General features: G+C 53.7%; 2 protein-coding genes across 2 annotated transcripts; one reads left to right on the top strand and one right to left on the bottom strand.

Annotated features, from left to right (window-relative positions):
• Positions 1–1,016: 1,016 nt before the first annotated feature.
• fol1 (Folic acid synthesis protein fol1) lies at positions 1,017–2,628 on the top strand (the record flags this gene model as incomplete). Its single annotated transcript, XM_032035714.1, has 3 exons — positions 1,017–1,268; positions 1,402–1,610; positions 1,662–2,628. The coding sequence occupies 3 exons, from the start codon at positions 1,017–1,019 to the stop codon at positions 2,626–2,628; spliced, it is 1,428 nt and encodes a 475-aa protein (XP_031885308.1).
• Positions 2,629–12,326: 9,698 nt separating this feature from the next.
• vib-1-1 (Transcription factor vib-1) lies at positions 12,327–16,974 on the bottom strand (the record flags this gene model as incomplete). The annotated part of the gene is made up of 8 exons (XM_032035712.2): positions 12,327–13,815; positions 13,957–14,145; positions 14,856–14,917; positions 15,093–15,109; positions 15,635–15,717; positions 16,333–16,445; positions 16,504–16,668; positions 16,900–16,974. The coding sequence occupies 8 exons, from the start codon at positions 16,972–16,974 to the stop codon at positions 12,327–12,329; spliced, it is 2,193 nt and encodes a 730-aa protein (XP_031885310.2).
• Between the last annotated feature and the right edge of the window lie 202 nt (positions 16,975–17,176).

Here is a 17,176-nt window from a genome sequence, read left to right as displayed (position 1 = left end):
CTAAGCCTATCCGGGAGTAGCGCGTCAGGGTGGATAAGCCCGGCGGGGTGGATCTGGGGAAAAGATGCCGAGGGCCAAACACAAGAGGGGACAATTCACAAGTTGCTGCAAGGCAAAGCATAACTGGGGGGTTGCACATTGCGGCGTGAGGTGATTCATCACGGGCTTGCATGTCGAGAATGGGTGGATCTTGGTCTGGAGGCGAGGCTCAATTCTCAGATCTGAGGACTTCATCCTTGGCATTCTCTTTTGGGCCACGGTCGCCTCTCCAAACAAAGGGTGACAGTGGCTGACAGCGGGTCAAAGCCCCCGAGTCGACAGGCGCTTGCTTTCCGTTCCAGAACGTTTGGAAATGAGGTCGCAAACTTTGTTTGAATCATGACATGATCAGACTTCGACTGCTGGAGTCCGGTGTAACCACAGCGAGGATTGAAGCTGAGCGAAGTGCTCGGATTCCGGACCGCGACGATAACGATAAGACAGTGGGTTCTGTCGACGACGGACCGCTGCGTGTCGACCTCCACCAGGCCTAACATCGTGAATGCTTAGCAGCCTATCAATCCTGAACGAGGACCCTGAAGACTGAGGTGGAACGCACGACTCAAAGAAGCCCACGCCTCACTTACCTAAGCCTTCAATTCCAAGGGACCACCGCGCTTCGTTTTCATTGGCTGCAGGATTCTCCCATCACGACTAACGACCCTCACCACACAAACACACACCATCGGTGGGCGCCTTCACGTTTTGCCATGATGAAACCCCCAATTCCTCTCCGCCACCCCTCCCTTTTTTCGCGAGCTTGCGCCCTAGCACGCAGCAGCAATGCGCACCGCTGTCAGGCCCTAACGCCTCGACTTGTCCGGGAACAGGTCACGATACCAAGAAACTGCTACATCACCGGCTCCTCCGTGCGCCGCCCCTCCCGCTGCACATCATCATCCTCGCCAGCCTCCACAACCCCTGCCGCACTCTCCCGCTCCCGTGCCCGGCCTACCATCCGGTCTCCGTCGCCGAACATGCCCGCCGTCCAGACCCGGTCCGCCTGCTGCGGCGGTGGATGCGGCGGCAAGCGTGTCGAGCGCCCGAGGGGCCCGACGACAGCCTACATCGCCCTCGGCAGCAATCTCGGCGACCGCGTCGGCTGGATCGAGAAGGCCTGCGCCGAGATGGACCGTCGAGGCATCAAAGTGAAGCGTACAAGCAGCCTCTGGGAGACGGAGCCTATGTATGTATTAGACCAGGATAGATTCGTCAACGGCGCATGCGAGGTTAGTGTCGTCCTCCCTTCTCGCTTTCGGATAAAACTTTTTTTCTTCACTGTGGCACCGTCATCCTGCATGGGCCCGTTTTGTGTAATTGAGTTTGGGCTGAGCCGAGCTGAGCTGATCGGATGGTCTGCAGGTTGTGACCGACCTGGAACCCCTGGCCCTTCTTGATGAACTGCAGGACATTGAGCGCACTCTGGGTCGCCAAAAGCTGATCGACAAGGGCCCGCGAAATATCGATCTTGACATCCTCATGTATGGCGATGAGAAAATTGAGCATCCGCGTCTCAATGTTCCCCACATCGGTATCCCTGAGCGGGAGTTTGTCCTGCGACCTCTCGCAGAGTGAGTCCATTTTGAGTATCAACTCACCGACTGTGACTGACACTCACCCAGACTCATCCCTCATAAGCCCCTCTACGCATCAAATCCCTGGAAACTCACCCTCGACTACCTCAATGAGCTGCCACCTGCAGCAGCACCCCTTTCGCCCTTGACTCCCATCTCCGCCGGCCAACAAGCCCTTGTGACACTCACGCCTACCCGCAAAACTCATGTCATGGCAATCATCAACGCCACCCCAGACTCCTTCTCTGACGGCGGGGTCCACACTCCTGACAACCTCATCTCAACACTGCAGTCCTTTGCGAAAGCCGGCGCCACCATGATCGACATTGGCGGCGCCTCCACGTCTCCGGGTCGGCCCGACGTCTCGGCCGAGGAAGAGATATCCCGTGTTCTCCCTGTCATCAAGCTCGTCCGCAGCCTCCCCGAGCTATCCCACCTTGCCGTCAGCGTAGACACGTGGCGCGCTTCTGTTGCCGAAGCCGCCGTTGCTGCCGGTGCCGACATTATCAACGACGTCTCGGCCGGCCAGCTCGACCCGGACATGCTGCCCTATATGGCACGCAGTAATCGTACCGTGTGTCTCATGCATATGCGTGGCACGCCACGGACCATGCAATCTCTGACGGACTACCCTGACGGGATCATTCCTACCATGGCTCGCGAGCTGCTCGACCGAGTCGCTGAAGCCGAGGCCGCCGGAGTGCGCCGCTGGCGCATCATTCTCGATCCCGGCTTGGGTTTTGCGAAGACGGCCCCTCAGAACCTCGAGATCCTGCGCCATATGGACGAGCTTCGCTCTTGGCCTGGTCTCGAGGGTCTGCCGTGGCTGATTGGCTCCAGCCGCAAGACCTTCATCGGCAAGGTCCTTGGAGTCGTGAGTCCTCAGGAGCGTATCTGGGGTACGGCGGCCACCGTCGTATCGGCGGTTCAGAGCGGCGCGGATATTGTGAGAGTCCACGATGCCGTTGAGATGTGTCAGGTGGCCAAGATGGCGGACGCCATTTACAGGCAGTGAGGCGTTTCTGATTTGGAAATGGGATAGGAAAACAAAAGCATGCATCACATAATAAGCGATCATAAAACGGAAAGCATTTTTATAGAGTTTGGCGCAATAGAAGACAAAACGTCGCTTGATAATTTAGGATTTTCCACTCCTCATTGGCGGGGGCTATGAACTTCGTCTAAAGTAGTTTGGATTACTGATCCTCATCCTCCTTCTCCTCATCATCATCCTCATTCCTATCGTCCTCATTATTAGTATTCTTGTCGTCCCTCTTCGTCCCTCGTTGTCTCTTGTTGTCTCTTGTCGTCCCTCGTTATCCCTTGTCCCTCGTCGTCGTCCACGCCTTCCCTAGACACTCACTACCTAAACTATTATGTTTCACGATGGTGCCTCTATGAATTGCGGGCTTATTCAAGACTGGCATGGAAGTTTATGGAACTTGATCCACTTAATCCCGTTTGAAAGCATGATGCGCGAAACATTCATAATATTCGTTTGACATTCACGATAGCATCGCGAGTAGGCCCGTCAGCCCTCAGTAGTGTGCATTTGGCGCAATGAAAGGCAAAGGTTCTTTTGTGAGTCTGTCTAGGCGCTGTCTCTACGCCGACTCGCTCCATAGACGAACCCACCATGATTCGCAACGGCGCATGTCACCAAGCACCATTTACAACATCAGAATGCCAGTACGTTAGAGAATAATACGCATAATCTAACTATAAGCCGCTGCATAATTTGCCATCTCTGCAAAATTTCTAGGCTTGTCGTGCCCGACCACGCTACTGTAGCCGCCAGCCGCCACTGAGTCAACCCTAAGTGGGGATCATCACCTAGCTTCATTTCCACCTTACCTTGATTCAATGTCATCAGTCCTCGATAGTCTAGTGGTGAGGATATCGGCTTGTCATTGACAACAATGCGCCGGGGACCGGGGTTCAATTCCCCGTCGAGGAGTTCTTTTTGTTTCTTTATCCCATTCCTCACGCTCATCAAGTGATGCGGTTGTACGTTTTTGCTCCTTCAATCGTTGGCCTGCGTCTTCATACTGCATGAAGTTTATAGAAATAGGAGGTAGTAATAGAATAGGTATAGAAAATATATATATAATGAGGATAATAGGAATAATAATAACGTTAGGGATGATTTTAGTAATAGAGGTACGTTCTACTCCGCCCAGATGTTAGGACTTTTGAGAACATATAAAATTTTAAAAGGTATAACGCAAGAAACTGCAGGCTTCTCTATCATTATACGCAGAAAGGCTGTGGACGTCAGAGACTGGAAGCATTAGTAGTCAGATGAAGCTAGGGTTTGTATGGGTCTCTTTGGTGGACTCTTTTGGGTTGAGTTCTTTGGGCTAATGGGAAAGATGTAATCTTGTGTACGAAGCTCTTCGGTGTCACTATTGAAGAGGAATAGCTAAAGACCACTGGGACGACAAGAATGGCAACAAGGACGATAACAAGGATAGCAACGTGGATGGCAGTAAGAACGGGCACAGCAACGACAGTGATAGCAAGGAGGACGGCGAGGACGGCGAGGACAGCAGAGACAGCAGAGACAGCAGAGACAGGAGTGCGTGGTTTATTTTCACACCAGCGGATGAGACGAGGTGAAACAATGGCATCTCATTAACGTATCCTGAAAACTACGTTACGATAATGTGATTGCTAGGAAATTGTTGAGCGTGGAGACTCTTAAGAGATCATTCAGCGAGTCGTTCGTAGTTCTACATATCGGGGTTGTGCATATTCCACGCATACTTACATTGCATGCACGTTGAAACCCTCACTCAGAAGGCGTTTTTAGACTTGACACGCGTGGGGACATCATTCGTCGACAACTTTCATTGTCGTTGATGGCTTTTATAAATGCGGAAACTTCGTCCTTGCATCTCAATCAGCCATACCTACAAGTTTAGAACGAGATCTTGCTCTCACGATGATGTCCTCCACTACACGTGCATCTGCCATCTGATCATACTGAACCTCAACGCCATCTACCTGTCGGAGAAAGCCATCATTTCCTATGTGATTTGATTATTTGAATGCTAAACTGGGGCTATTAGCGGTTTGGATTCACTATAGAAAGCCTTCGTAAACTATGTGCATACTTTCGTACGGCAGGTTACCGCCTGCAGGTACAAATTATTGACTTCTATATAACTCTGACGGAGATACTTACGGGGGATATGGAATAGGAGAGAAACCTCTATGGCTGATATAAGGGGTATATAAAGAGATCGCGAGTCATTAGAGGTAAGCTCCCTCAAGATACCGAAGTTCTTACAATTGCACATCCATGGCCTCTGCGACCGCCATTTTTAGAGCGGTCTCCCCTCTGTAATCCGTCTCAAATCTGATCTTTACAAACAAACTCGCACTCCGCCTAGAATCACACGCTCTTTGTTTTCGACCACAGAATACCATCTGCCAAGCCTTCCGCACCTGCCCAAGATGAGGTGCCACGTCACCATCGCCCTGGCACTGGTCCTTCTCCTCTCGTGGTCCTACACCGCCGACGCTGATATCTTATTCCGCTTTGCGACGAACTCCCTCCCTGGTGTTCTCACGAATCATGCCGCAAAGAAGGCCGGCGAGGCTGTCGATAAGAACAGAAAGAAGCAGTCTTAGCAACCTTGTACTTCTACCGCCAACAAATCTCGATTCGCCGGTCGTTCTCGAAACGATATCACGATTCCTTTGACTGGGCTAGCACCACAACGCGTAGTGTGAGAACAAAACGGAATGACGATGACACAGTGAAGGGGTCTCTGAATGGACTGGGATTACTGATGGCTTTCTATTCAACAAGTGAATGTGGGAATTGTTTAGACTCAAACAGGTGTTTGCTACTGTGGGATTCGAGGACATGTGTCCTTGGGTGAATAATTGAGGTCTTCGCAACTGTCTTTGGACCATCATTTGTCTTTTAATCAATCCTATACTCCGAACTCCTATCGAGCTAGATGCTTTGAAACGTGTGAACATCTGGAACCCGTGGAATCAAATCGAAAAACGTTTGAGAGCCATCATGCTACATATCCTTTGCATGAAATTAGACTATCACTCTTCCGTATTTCTTTTGGAAGAGTAGCTTTCCCTGATATACGCCGATCAACAAATACTACTCTAAGTATGATTCGTATGTCTTCCGGTAGCTTTAGACCGGAATTCCCAATGCCACTACTAGCTGAAGGTATAGACAGAAGTACACAAAGACTGGCAGGGACAACGAGCAGGGGCGACGAGCAGGGACGAGGAACAGAGATGAGGGGCAGGGACAGCAGGAAGAACGACAGTAGGAACAATAATAGAAACAACACTCATCTATTGTATCTCAATCAGTTGTCTACGTAATAGAACGAGACATTTCACACATCATGCTATATCAAATGTTGGTGTCTGTTTAGATGATAATCCTCTTCAGCTTGGCCTTAACTTTACCTCACTTCTTCTTCTGACCCTCAAGCTTGAGATTTTTTGATCTAAACTGGCTGAATTGGCAAGTAAACACAAGTTCACCTTAGCAACAAACTCGGTATCTGGGACTCAGAGGCGTCGCAAAGGCTCAGTATCCCGCTATCCTCACGACGAAAACCTCCAACGCGACATTTGAGCTCTTATCGGTGCCATCCTCCTTTGTAAACTTTTTCTACCACCAATAGAACACGGATAATCTACCCGTAAGAGGACAGCTCAACAATCAATACGAGTAGATTTCAAGCCTCCAACCAAAACGCCTCGACGAGGGGTCTCGGCATTTCCCCAGCCACATGGAGTTCTTCCCTCGTCACCCCTAAGATAAGCTGACAAGTCCAGTGATCAGGCAGCTGAGAGAAAGTGCCAGCGGTAGGCGCAGATGGAGAGCAATCGATGGAGGTCTTGTGAGACAGGAAATGCAAAGTGATTTCGTATGTTGCGCATCCTAAATGCCCGCTGCGGTGCGCCCCCCTTCAGAAACCATAGTATAGCCGTACCCCGTCTAAAAGGAATCCCTGCGCGCCGACATGTCATGACGATGACGGTGCGGATTTGGATCGGCTTGATCTACCCGTCCTCGTTGATCATGGGGTCATTCGAGCGCTACCATCGACTTCGGCAATCGACTACTTCGTAAGGACTAACGCTTCCGATCAGTCAGAGCAGGGATAGAGCAGCTGGGGATATGTGACAAGCCGTGGGTGAGGGGGAAGGTCCAAGGCCGGTGCATGAGAACAGGGCCCGATGGAACCTGGTCGGTGTGTCGTCGTTGTCGTCGTCGTCACCGAACGACATCATCGCCACAGCTGCGGCATGGAAGCAAATCCCGCCCCGCGGTGGAGGAGACTGTGCACTTTGACAGACTTAAATGAACACATCCCTGAAAACTTCAGATATTGTGCCCATACAGAAGCACAAGGTCAGCGCTGCAGGTCTCATCACTCGGAGTGACACGGGACAAGTCAGCCGCCCCCAGGATTTCAGCACTAGCAGCCGCCTACCTCAGGCGTCGTGTCAATCTCACAAATGGCAGGCTCTGGAACTTGGCCTCCGTGGGCGATGAGTGGTGAGGGCGAGACTCTCCCCGGAAACATAGGTCGTGGACGGACTGAAAGGGAAAGCCGGGCTTCGATGACCCGAGGGATGTCCCGATTGGAAGGCGGATGGCGGTGATCACAAGATCGGTGAGCACGGTTGAGGGGCTGCGAGGGCAGACAGGCGGGAACACGGCGTGCCAAGGCCAAAAAGACTGCTGGAAAAGAAAGGAGAATGATGACACCTCGCATCCGTCGGGTCAGTTGGTATGAGCTCTCACTGACGAATGTCGATGAGCGAGCGGCCGGGGAGGCGAACAATCTGCCCGTTGTGAGACGTGCACCTTTTTCGAAGCTGAATCATCGTCCTCGCAGTGGTGGTGGTGTACTTTCCGTAAGGGTTTTGCTAAGGGAGGGTGGTCAGTGAGACGGAAAGATTATGGCTTGCCGTAAGGCTGAGTTGAGGAAGAAACTTTGTGCAACGTGAAGTCGGCTCTTGAGCGGGAACGGTGAAGATGACGATGTCCTTCGTAAGCAGCACCCTCACGACGTCAAACTGCGGCAAAGGCAGTCGGTGAGTTGGGAGGCTCAGACCGAGAGCTGGGGAACAGGGATGAGGGAATGTGCACCGAGGTAGCAAATTACTGATTACTCTTCATCTCCAAGAGCTTCGAGGTAAAGGCAGGCCAGGGCAGGTCGTAACGATGAAAGATGTGACGCTCCAAAGGTCGGCAAGGCTGCGGCGGGCATTGAGGCCTCTCTTGGCTCACCGTCGGTGAATGGGTGATCAACAACGCATGGGATACGCAAGAGGAAGGAAGCTGAGAAGATGTATGCAGGTATTGTGTAGGTAGCTAAGTTAGGTAGTTCAATCTAATCTCGAGTGGGTACCTGTCTTCTGCTCTGGGCAGGCAGAAGACACACTGCGCAGCTGCAGCGGGGCAGGTTGGGTCGGATGATCAGCCCTCAATCAGAAAACCCGGAGCCCGCCTGCCTGCTGCAAGACCATGACAGCTCGAGGTCCCCACCGTGATCCCCATTCCCTCGGGTCATACCTTTGACGGTACGAATAGTCGTAAGTAGGTAGGTGTCGTCGACTCGGTGTCCCGGCGATACCTGGTTGAAAGCGGCCACAAGTGCCGCGTATACTGTTATTCTGTCGCCTGTCTCCTAGGTAAGTCCCAGGCAAACATCCCGACGCCGCTCTCACCGTGAGCAAAGCCAAAGCCTCACACTGCCTGCCCTATTTACCGCCTGGTGGTCACGCTCCGCAACCTGGACAAGGTACCCGATTCGCCGACGCTCCCCGAAGCGCGATCTCATTTACGGCCGGGGATAGCATACGGATACACTGGGCCTCTGTTGCGTCAGGTCCCGCTCCAGCGACAGCTCCATGGGTCCCCCTGAATAGTGCATTTTCCTCTTCCGTCAGACCTGGACCCATATCTGCGTCTTTTCCCCCTTGCAATGGGAGGGGAAATGATATCAAAAGAGGAGGAGATATACTATGCAGTCCTACTGGAGTCGCATTGTGCCCAGCTGAATCAGTCAACTCGACTGCGTTGGTCTTGACAGCCAGCACCTTCTGGAATCAATCACCAGCGCACGTCAAGAATGGGAGGTGAGGGACGGGAGCTGCCCCGGTCTTCGGCGTCTGGTCTCCGCTCTCCGGTCCCCGCCCCCGCGCAGTACCTAGGTGACGGGCGGGAATAATTAGGGCCATGCCGAAAAGAATGCCTCTTCTAGCGCTGCTACCCTGCTCCGAAAGTGAAAGTACTGCACCTCCCTACCCAGATTCAGCTAAGGTATCCGTATGTAGCAAGGAACAGGGCAGGGCGGCAGGCATCTCGTGTCGGGTGTGTCCAGCATGTCTGTCTGCTGCGTGTCCCGGACCGACCGTCTTTTTTTTTTTCTGTCTTCCTCACACACACACACATTGCTTTTTCTTTTTTTCTGCCCAGCCAACCACCTCTCTTCCCCCTCACTTTAAGGCTCAACCCTTCTTGCCCGAAATTTCCTCCTTGGAAGGTCTTAGACTCCTCACTAAAACACTCTTAGCTTCTAAACTAAAACAACACGTCTGAGGTCCGGGATGTCACTCAAAAACCTTAATTGGACATCAGTTGAACCGGTGGACCCCTCAACACGTTTGACGTCGTCTATTCCCATCTTGACATCACGTTGCACTCTCGGAGCGTTGGGGGCCCGGGGGAGGGGGCAACAAAAACAAAAGAAAAAAAGAAACAAAAACGAGGGAAAAAAGGGTGATGCGCGATGAGACATGCAGACGGTTTTTTTCTTCCCCCTTCTTCTTTTTTCTTTCCATAGAAACCTCGACGTAAGCCCTCCCACCCCTCTTTTCCTCGTCTACCGTAGGCAGCTTCGCGACTGCCGCAATAAAACACCCCGGCCAAAATAGCTCAGGGACAGGAGAACAGTCCGGTGGAGGGAGAGGGGGCCAGTGTGAGTAACAAGGGTTCATTTTGAACCGGGGGCCAAAATCGAGATCATGATTAGATCCATGTATGGCTTGCAGCCAGCTGTAAGTCGCGGTTTTTTCTCTCTCATTCCAACTTCCCCCGGTTTCGTTCATTTCGCAACGCCTGCAGTTCGCAACGTCAGTCCGTCTTGCCTCCCACTTCCCTTGGATCCGGCGCGCGCACTCACATACCATGTTCTTGTTCTCCGGATACCTCACCGCGTCACATGAGTCTCCTCCAACAAAGATGACAACCGTCAAATGGTACCATACTGGGGCCATCACCTCCCAGCCAAGCGCCGCGAACCAACGCCTCGGTGCCAGAATGCAATCTTACAAGCGACTTGACCGAGAGACCCTCCAACCAACCCAAACCCACAAACTTACCTGTCATATTCGCCCGGGCCAGGAACTAGAGGCAGGTCACAGGGGCTGCCGTAGGAGGGCGCCGGGATGCGCTGATGCGGTGCGACTAACCCTCCACCATCCAAACACCATCCGAGAAGCTACCTTCCGCCTCTCTCTGCCTGCTCTCCGCCGACATCAAGGGGCGCCCCCTCCCATTACACCCCTTTGGTGGAGGGCCGCACTTTTCACGGTTAGCTGCGCGTGCACACACACACACACACACACACACAGGAAGCATCCACCAAACATACCAAGCCCATTCATCAGCGACGGGAACTAACAGAACCTCCTGCTCTCGACTTTTGCCCCTGTATCATCCCAATCATTGTCGGGCCACATACTACAGTGAAAGGGAAAAGGCCCGCGTAGCACGCCCGGCGTCTCCCGCCCGCAAACTCGCATGAACCAGCGGCTCCCGGCATCATCACCACCTACTCCCTCAGCCCCCTTTGCAATTCCACTTCTGCCAGCCGAGCTCACCGCAAATCAAGCCATCGCCCCCCTTTCCCGTCGTTCATGCTGTGTTCCGACAAGGTTCGTATAGAACCAGACCAGCGGGTTCTGTGTGTAGGTGTTGTGCCCGTCACCACATACACACTTTCTTCTTCCCGTTCCTCTTCTTCTCCCCGTTTCTTCACCGTTCCGCGTTTGAGGCTGGGTGGGACGTGTATGGATGTGTGTGTGTGTGTGTGGGAGAGAGAGAGAAATGGAGGGGGGCAGCGGGGGATACGGGGAACACTTCCTTGAAACAGCCCTGAGAGCGAGGGAAAAGAAGGAGGAAAGAAGAGGGGAACAGCCCGGAAATGGCATTCGTTGGTGCGACGCACACCACGACAAGCCAACCAGTCTCACTTCTCTCCAGGCCACCCTCCCCCCCAGCCCCCCCTTACCATCCCATTATTCCATATTGTTGTTGCTTCTGTAGTCTACCCATTGCTGCCGCGCGCTGCAGCCCGTCCAATGTCAACCCTTCGTCTACCCGATGGCGAGGCAGGGATCTACCGGGCCAAGCCGACATGAAAGAAGTACGATGCAGGAAACTGCCGCAACAGAACCTGAAGTTTGCCCTTTGATCCGCCATGGTCTCCCTCTGTCGCTCTCTGCATTCACGACGACGACCGCTTGCGGGCCCTTGCTCGGTCTTGCATCCAGCTAAACCCCGGGGCCGTCCGCATCTACACCCGTTCCGTAGCCCATTCCGCTGCCTAAAGATGCATCTCTATTCAGAAGCTCATCGCATATCGCCCAGTCGGGGCTGGTCCCGAGTCCGCATGATGGCCAGAGACCATGATGGGAGCAAGAAGTGGCAAACAGGCACGCAAATATACACGAGAAAGCAAACTGCGCGTTGGTTGGCTTCGTCTGCTGAGGAGCGAAAGGGTATGTCATATTTTTGCCTCATATCAGGTATTGCAAAAAAGAGGATAGATAATAGGTACGCAAATACTGCACTCCCAGGAAGAAAACATACCAAGTACCTGGCATCGGCGCCCGCCCATGCTTCCCCAGTACCTGGCCCAAGTTTCCAAGCCCTAGACGGCTCGTGTCCTGACGCTCGAGCCGTATCCTGAACGCCGGCCCCTGTCTTTCTCTTCACCGGCCTATCCTCTCGCCCGCCCTTTGTCTCGTCCGCAAGTGTGATATCACCAAAAAAAGAAGAAGTCGTCTTTGCTGAAGCGAATGTTCCATATCCTCGCATTATTACAGAACCATATGCCCAGAGAAGAGAAGACGGAGGGGTGACCAGCCAAAAAAGGTTGGGGTAAGGAGGGTGTAGATGGAAAGAAAGAAATAAAAGACCAAAAGGAGAATCCGAAATGCGCAAGCGGGTATCCCTAGCAATGCCTGTCGTTCTCCGTATCCCGTGGACATGATTTCCCCCAAACTTTTCCTTCCCATGACGTGTTGTTTTGATTCTGGGCGTGCCGGGCGAAAATTCCGCCGTCCCCAAGCCAAGCCACAAATTATCTTTCTGTATCCCACGCGCCGGTTCGCCATAACCCTTGTTTCCTCACTAGGTTGTCTGAGTCTTCCAACATGCAACCTTTCTCGCTCGGATATCGCGTCGTCCCAAATAAAATCCCTATACTATTTCCATGCGCCAAGATTCTCGCCGTCGAGTTTATGCCAATTGTTGCGAATATTTCTCCAGTGAACGAAATCCAGAAGAATGTAAAAGAGCAGAGCAACCGTTTTGCCATCATTCTTCGTTCGACCCATTTTTTCGTGCTGCTTTCAGTGTGTGTATTTGTATGTTGGTTGTCCGTGATCCACCCTCGTGGAGCCCGGTTTTCACCCAGTGCTTGCTCAAGTCATGTTGGTGAGGTTGACTCCAGACTGGGGAACCATTGTCGGGTAGTAGCCTGTTGATGTAGGTTTGCCCTCGTACGGACCGCAGCGTTGATTCGACATGAGCGGTCCGGGCTGGAAGATGCTTGGCAGCATTCCATTCTCGGGATCACGCTTGACCCTGTCATGAAGTGGATCGTATTGCGAAGCCAGGTGCGGCATGTGATCCTGCCGACTTTGGTGGCTTTGGAACATTTCCACTCCTCCTGCCGACTCGGGTGGCTCGTAGATAGCACCGGGGTAGTAACGGTACTCCTTGGCTGTATCGATGGCTTTGGCGTCCTCGGGAGGGATCATAGGTTCGAGCTCGGTATGGTGGCGTGCTCCGTACTGACTACCGCGTGTGTCGTAGCCTCCTCCGTAGCAATTTGCCATTCCCGCCCCTCCTCCAGAGTATTCCGATCCGAGAATTGTGTTGTTCGGGTAGCCGGATATGCTGCCGCCCGATCCACCTGGCCCGCTGCTTGTGCTGGCGCGCCTTTCGGCCTGATAGTGTCCTGGTGAGCGACCACGCACAATCATCTTGGCCGACTTTCGGTACGCGACCCTGACGAGGTTATCGGGTCCCTGGCCTACATCCGCCCAAAGTTCAATCAGCAGATGGTAATACTGTTGAGCAGCTCTCCTCTTCCCGTTGTTAGCAGTCGCCTGCTTGAACTGGATGCGCTCAAAGGTGTGCTCCGTTTGGAATGAGTCGCCCCCCTGCTGGGCACCTGGGAAACTTCCGCCGTCTGCGAAGCCGCTGCCGATTCTGGATGGCCCTCCGAGGCTGGTGTCGTGAGGGTATAGCCCGAGGGGATGCGCTTGGTGAGGGTACTTGGGATGAAGGCGCACTTTCTCGGGCTTCGCGATTGGGCCCTTGTCTCTCTTAGGCGTGTGCTGGACCAGTTCGATTACGTGGGAGTCGTTCTCTGCAACGACAGCCGAGATAGACATTGCGAAGCCGATGACGTTGTAGGGCTGCGTGGACCCGGACAGAGTGAATTGCAGCGGCTGGCCGGGATAGTGGGGGGTCAGACTGAAGGAGCAAATACAGGAGAAGTAGTTCCTTCTGTAGCAAGTCCAGTCGCCGTCGGACTGGAAGAAGCCTTTGTCGATGTTACCATGTATGTCGATCTTGACGACTCCTCCATCGGAATATTGGAGGATGCCCAAGGGCGTGATGGGGCTGAGCGGAGGCACGCTCATGGGTGTCCTGGAAGAGGACGGAGGATAATGGCCAGCGGCATCCATCCTCAAGGCAGTCGGTGCGGTGAAACCGGTAATCGGGCTTGAAGTTGGAGATATGGGATGGCGGCGTAAAGCGGTTGGGTAAGATGGAGATCTGGGTTGGTGTTCCGAGACCCTCCTGAAAGATGGTGTCGCGGAAGTATACTGGTCTCTCACACTGATTTGTGTGCCAGGATGGGGTAATGCTGTGGAGCGGTGCATGCCCGTCGAAGAGGTGCTACTGTCAGGTAAGTCTGGGAGTTTGGCCATGATTTGTCTAGAGCTAGAGCTAGAGGGCATAGAGCCCGTCCGTCTTGTCTGGATAGACGCAATCCTATTCGGCGCTGTCGGGGGTTCGGGGGGACGGTGTGCGACCTACTTTGAGCCCAGGCGCGGCCTGACATCCAGGCTGGGAAAGACGTGAGAGGCAGCAGTGTGGTAGAAGCCGCTGTCAGTGGAGTACGGAGTGGTGGTGGTTATAGGTGGATTGAACAGATTTAAGAGCGCCGTCGGCTGCTGTGGAGGGCCTTCGATCGTCGACAGAGGAGCATTGACGTTGTGTTCGTATCTGATGTTCCCGTCAGCCCGAGTGTCTTTTCCCCCTCCAAAGAGAGAGTAATGTGCAAGGCAAAGGGAAGTAAAGCAAAGCAGAGCGTTGGAAGCCTGACACGACAACTGCTGTACTGCGTCCGCATGCGAGACACAGTGTCAGTGCGACCAGCTCCCAGCTCGTCGTACTGCCAGCAGCGCGTTGCACAACCGCCAGCGGATACAGGATCGGGAAATGCGAGGACACACCACCATCTCGCGGCGATAGGCGGGAATGCCTGTGGATTTCTAGTGGCACGTTGGGCGCCAGAAGGCGGCTACCCATGCCTCTTCATCTCTCTCGCGTTTTTCTTCCTCTGGTGTCTGTGTCTGGACTGCTTTGATTTGATTTTTTTTTCTTTGCCGCTAATGAGAGCGGCCTTCTTTTTGTCTCTGCAACGCAATTCTTGCTCGAGGCTTGCCCAGCTAGACAGATTGAGCAGAGACCCTACCAAGAACCGAGAGGCTGAGCCAAGAGTCTGGGACTACACTTGTGTGTGAAAATATGACTGCTGGGGTGGGGGGGACAAGTTTGTTGCCGGGGGCTGCAGATGTCTGGACATTTAAAAAGGAACCAGAGCCGACTAGCACACTGCAGCCTGACCAGCGCACAGGAATCGAGAGGGGGACGTTGTTTTGACGAGTCCCCCAGAAGAAGGGGAGGAAAAAGCCAATGGAACTGCCACATACCGCATGTCATTGCCTGATGGCTGGATGTCAAGGTAGTCATACCCCGTCGACGGCTCAAACTCCTAGTTACGGGGCGGGACTTGTTAGACCATGATTCTTGCTGAGAAACGGAAATTAAAACAATGAACAAGATCTCGCAATCCGATCTCGACGCTGTGTTGTTGCAACCTTCAGGAAGCCGTGCTTGAGCAGTGAGGGGCGCTTCAGGTGTGATCCATCGAGGATAGACAGACTAACGAGCAAGTGAGTGTGGCCTGCAGAGCATCAGTCGTGATAAGTTAGCTCGAGACACGTAAGAGAGACATCTTCCCACGAAGAGGCAACAGGAGTCAAAACGTCTTGAGGGCAGGGGAGGTGCTCGTGGCAGCAGCAGCGGAGGGGTGGGTGTTTGACCGGTCTGGCCTCGTCTTGTTGAGGCCGACCGATGAGAAGTAGGAGAGGAGGCAACATGGGATACAGGCAGTACGATCTGATACCGCCAGGCACCACAAAGTACTTGACTAGCTGGCTGTCTTGCAATTGCTTGCAGACGACCGTGTGAGCTAGCCGATGGGGTCGAAAAGGCAAGTCGTGCGGTGGGCACACACACAGACACACACACACACCACACGAACGCACAAGAGAGATGGCCATGGGAAGGAGGAGGAGAGGCACACGCACACCCACTCCCACCTGCACAACCGCCCAGCCCACATCCCATCACCTCGCCCAAGGACGAGAGGCGCTGCCAGGCATCGCAGTGCCTCCTGGGTGCCAGATGCACGGCGCTGGTGTGGTACCGATCCGCATGAAAAGGGCCATGGCATCCTGTCTTGTGCGCCTCGCCAGGTCCAGGAAGTCGAACTGATCGTCCCAAACCCGGCTAAAGCAGGAGAGCTTCCGACCTCGATAAGTGCATCCATCTCTGGGGTTCTTGTGTGCGCGCCCTCGTGCTTCCCGTCCGTTTTTCTGTTTTCTTGCAGACGGAGGCCGTGGAATAGAAAATCAGGGGAAACGATTGAGATTCAAACAAAATCAAAACTGCCGCTGATGAAGGTGCACTAGGCGGGAGAAACAAGAAAAAGCAATGAGCGTCGAATCGCGTACGCACCTTTTTTTTTTTCGCAAAGCCTCACACTCGGCCCGCTTGTTCGCCTGGCTGCCCCTCGGGACAGGATCACGCCGTCGGCACGCGGCCTGGCCCAGTGACAGTCCTTGCCTGCCCTTTGGCTCGCCCGCCACCCGTCAAGTCGTGTCAATTCTGCTTTCTGACTTCTCCGTCTCTTGTCAAAAAGCAGGCTGTCTCCCGACGATTGCTGTGCTGAGTTGTACGATGTCGAAGTGTGCGTTGTGCAAGTGCGAAACCCCGCCGAATGGCCAGCAAACCCCGAGGACAAATTGATTGGGTTAATCAAGCCGGCCGGCCCATGGTTGTTGTGCTGACGGTGCGCTCGACGCCTCTTGTAAGGTAGGGGCCGTCGTCCGTTGTGTGTCCAACACAGCGTCTAGATGCAAGAGATTGTAGGGGAAGGCGGGAAAGGGGAAAAAACGAAGCGCGAAGTCGCATTGCAGGGGAACGGACAGGAAAGGGTCGGATTGGACTGGGCTGGACTGAAAATGAAACGGGATGAGATCCGACAGGGGAAAAAAAAGATAAAAGCTAAGGTACCTTGGGCAGCTGTTGAGGATTCATACGACGGTCGTCTCCGGCGACGAGGGGTGTCGCGCCGTAGTAGATGGGCGGCGATCTGGTGCTGATGCTTGCGCTCGTACCTGTGCTGGTACTGGTGCTGGTGCTGGAGCAGCGGTCTTCTCGCCCCAGTTCCTCGATCCTCTTTTTTTCCAACCCCCAGTTGTTAGCAAACTGTGACGCTGACGCTCTCCCAGAATACCCTTGTCCGTCTTTTGCCCGCTAGACCCGAACGCCCCTCTCTTCCTGTTGGTTGGCGGGCGTTTCCTGCGACCTGACACGAGATCCTGCCTTGCTCCATCTGGTCTTGATATGTCTTATCCCCTCCCCCTCTCCCCCTCTCTGGCCTGAGAAATGGGTTTTCATAGCACTCACCGGTTGACTCTCCAAAAGTGCTCCGGTCATACCAAGGGTTTTTCTGTAGCCCTTTATCCTGCTCGACCTGAACATTTTGAAACTGCTGTCAGCAACTGAGGTTGATGTTCGCCGGGAAGGAGACTGGTCGTTTCTTTTGACCCCGTAAGCCGGCAGGATTGGTCATGTTAGGGACACCGCCATTCATTGACGGGTATGGCGTAAGCCACGCAGATGTGCCGGTAAAATCGACAAGCCAGCCAGCTTAACTCGACGTCCACTCTGCGCCATACAGCAT

Source organism: Colletotrichum fructicola (genome assembly GCF_000319635.2).
Source record: "Colletotrichum fructicola Nara gc5 chromosome Unknown KSG_Nara_v1_contig03, whole genome shotgun sequence".
NCBI classification, from domain to species: Eukaryota; Fungi; Ascomycota; class Sordariomycetes; order Glomerellales; family Glomerellaceae; genus Colletotrichum; species Colletotrichum fructicola.
The sequence above is the reverse complement of the archived record's forward strand: the minus strand, read 5'-3'. Positions and strand labels throughout refer to the sequence as shown.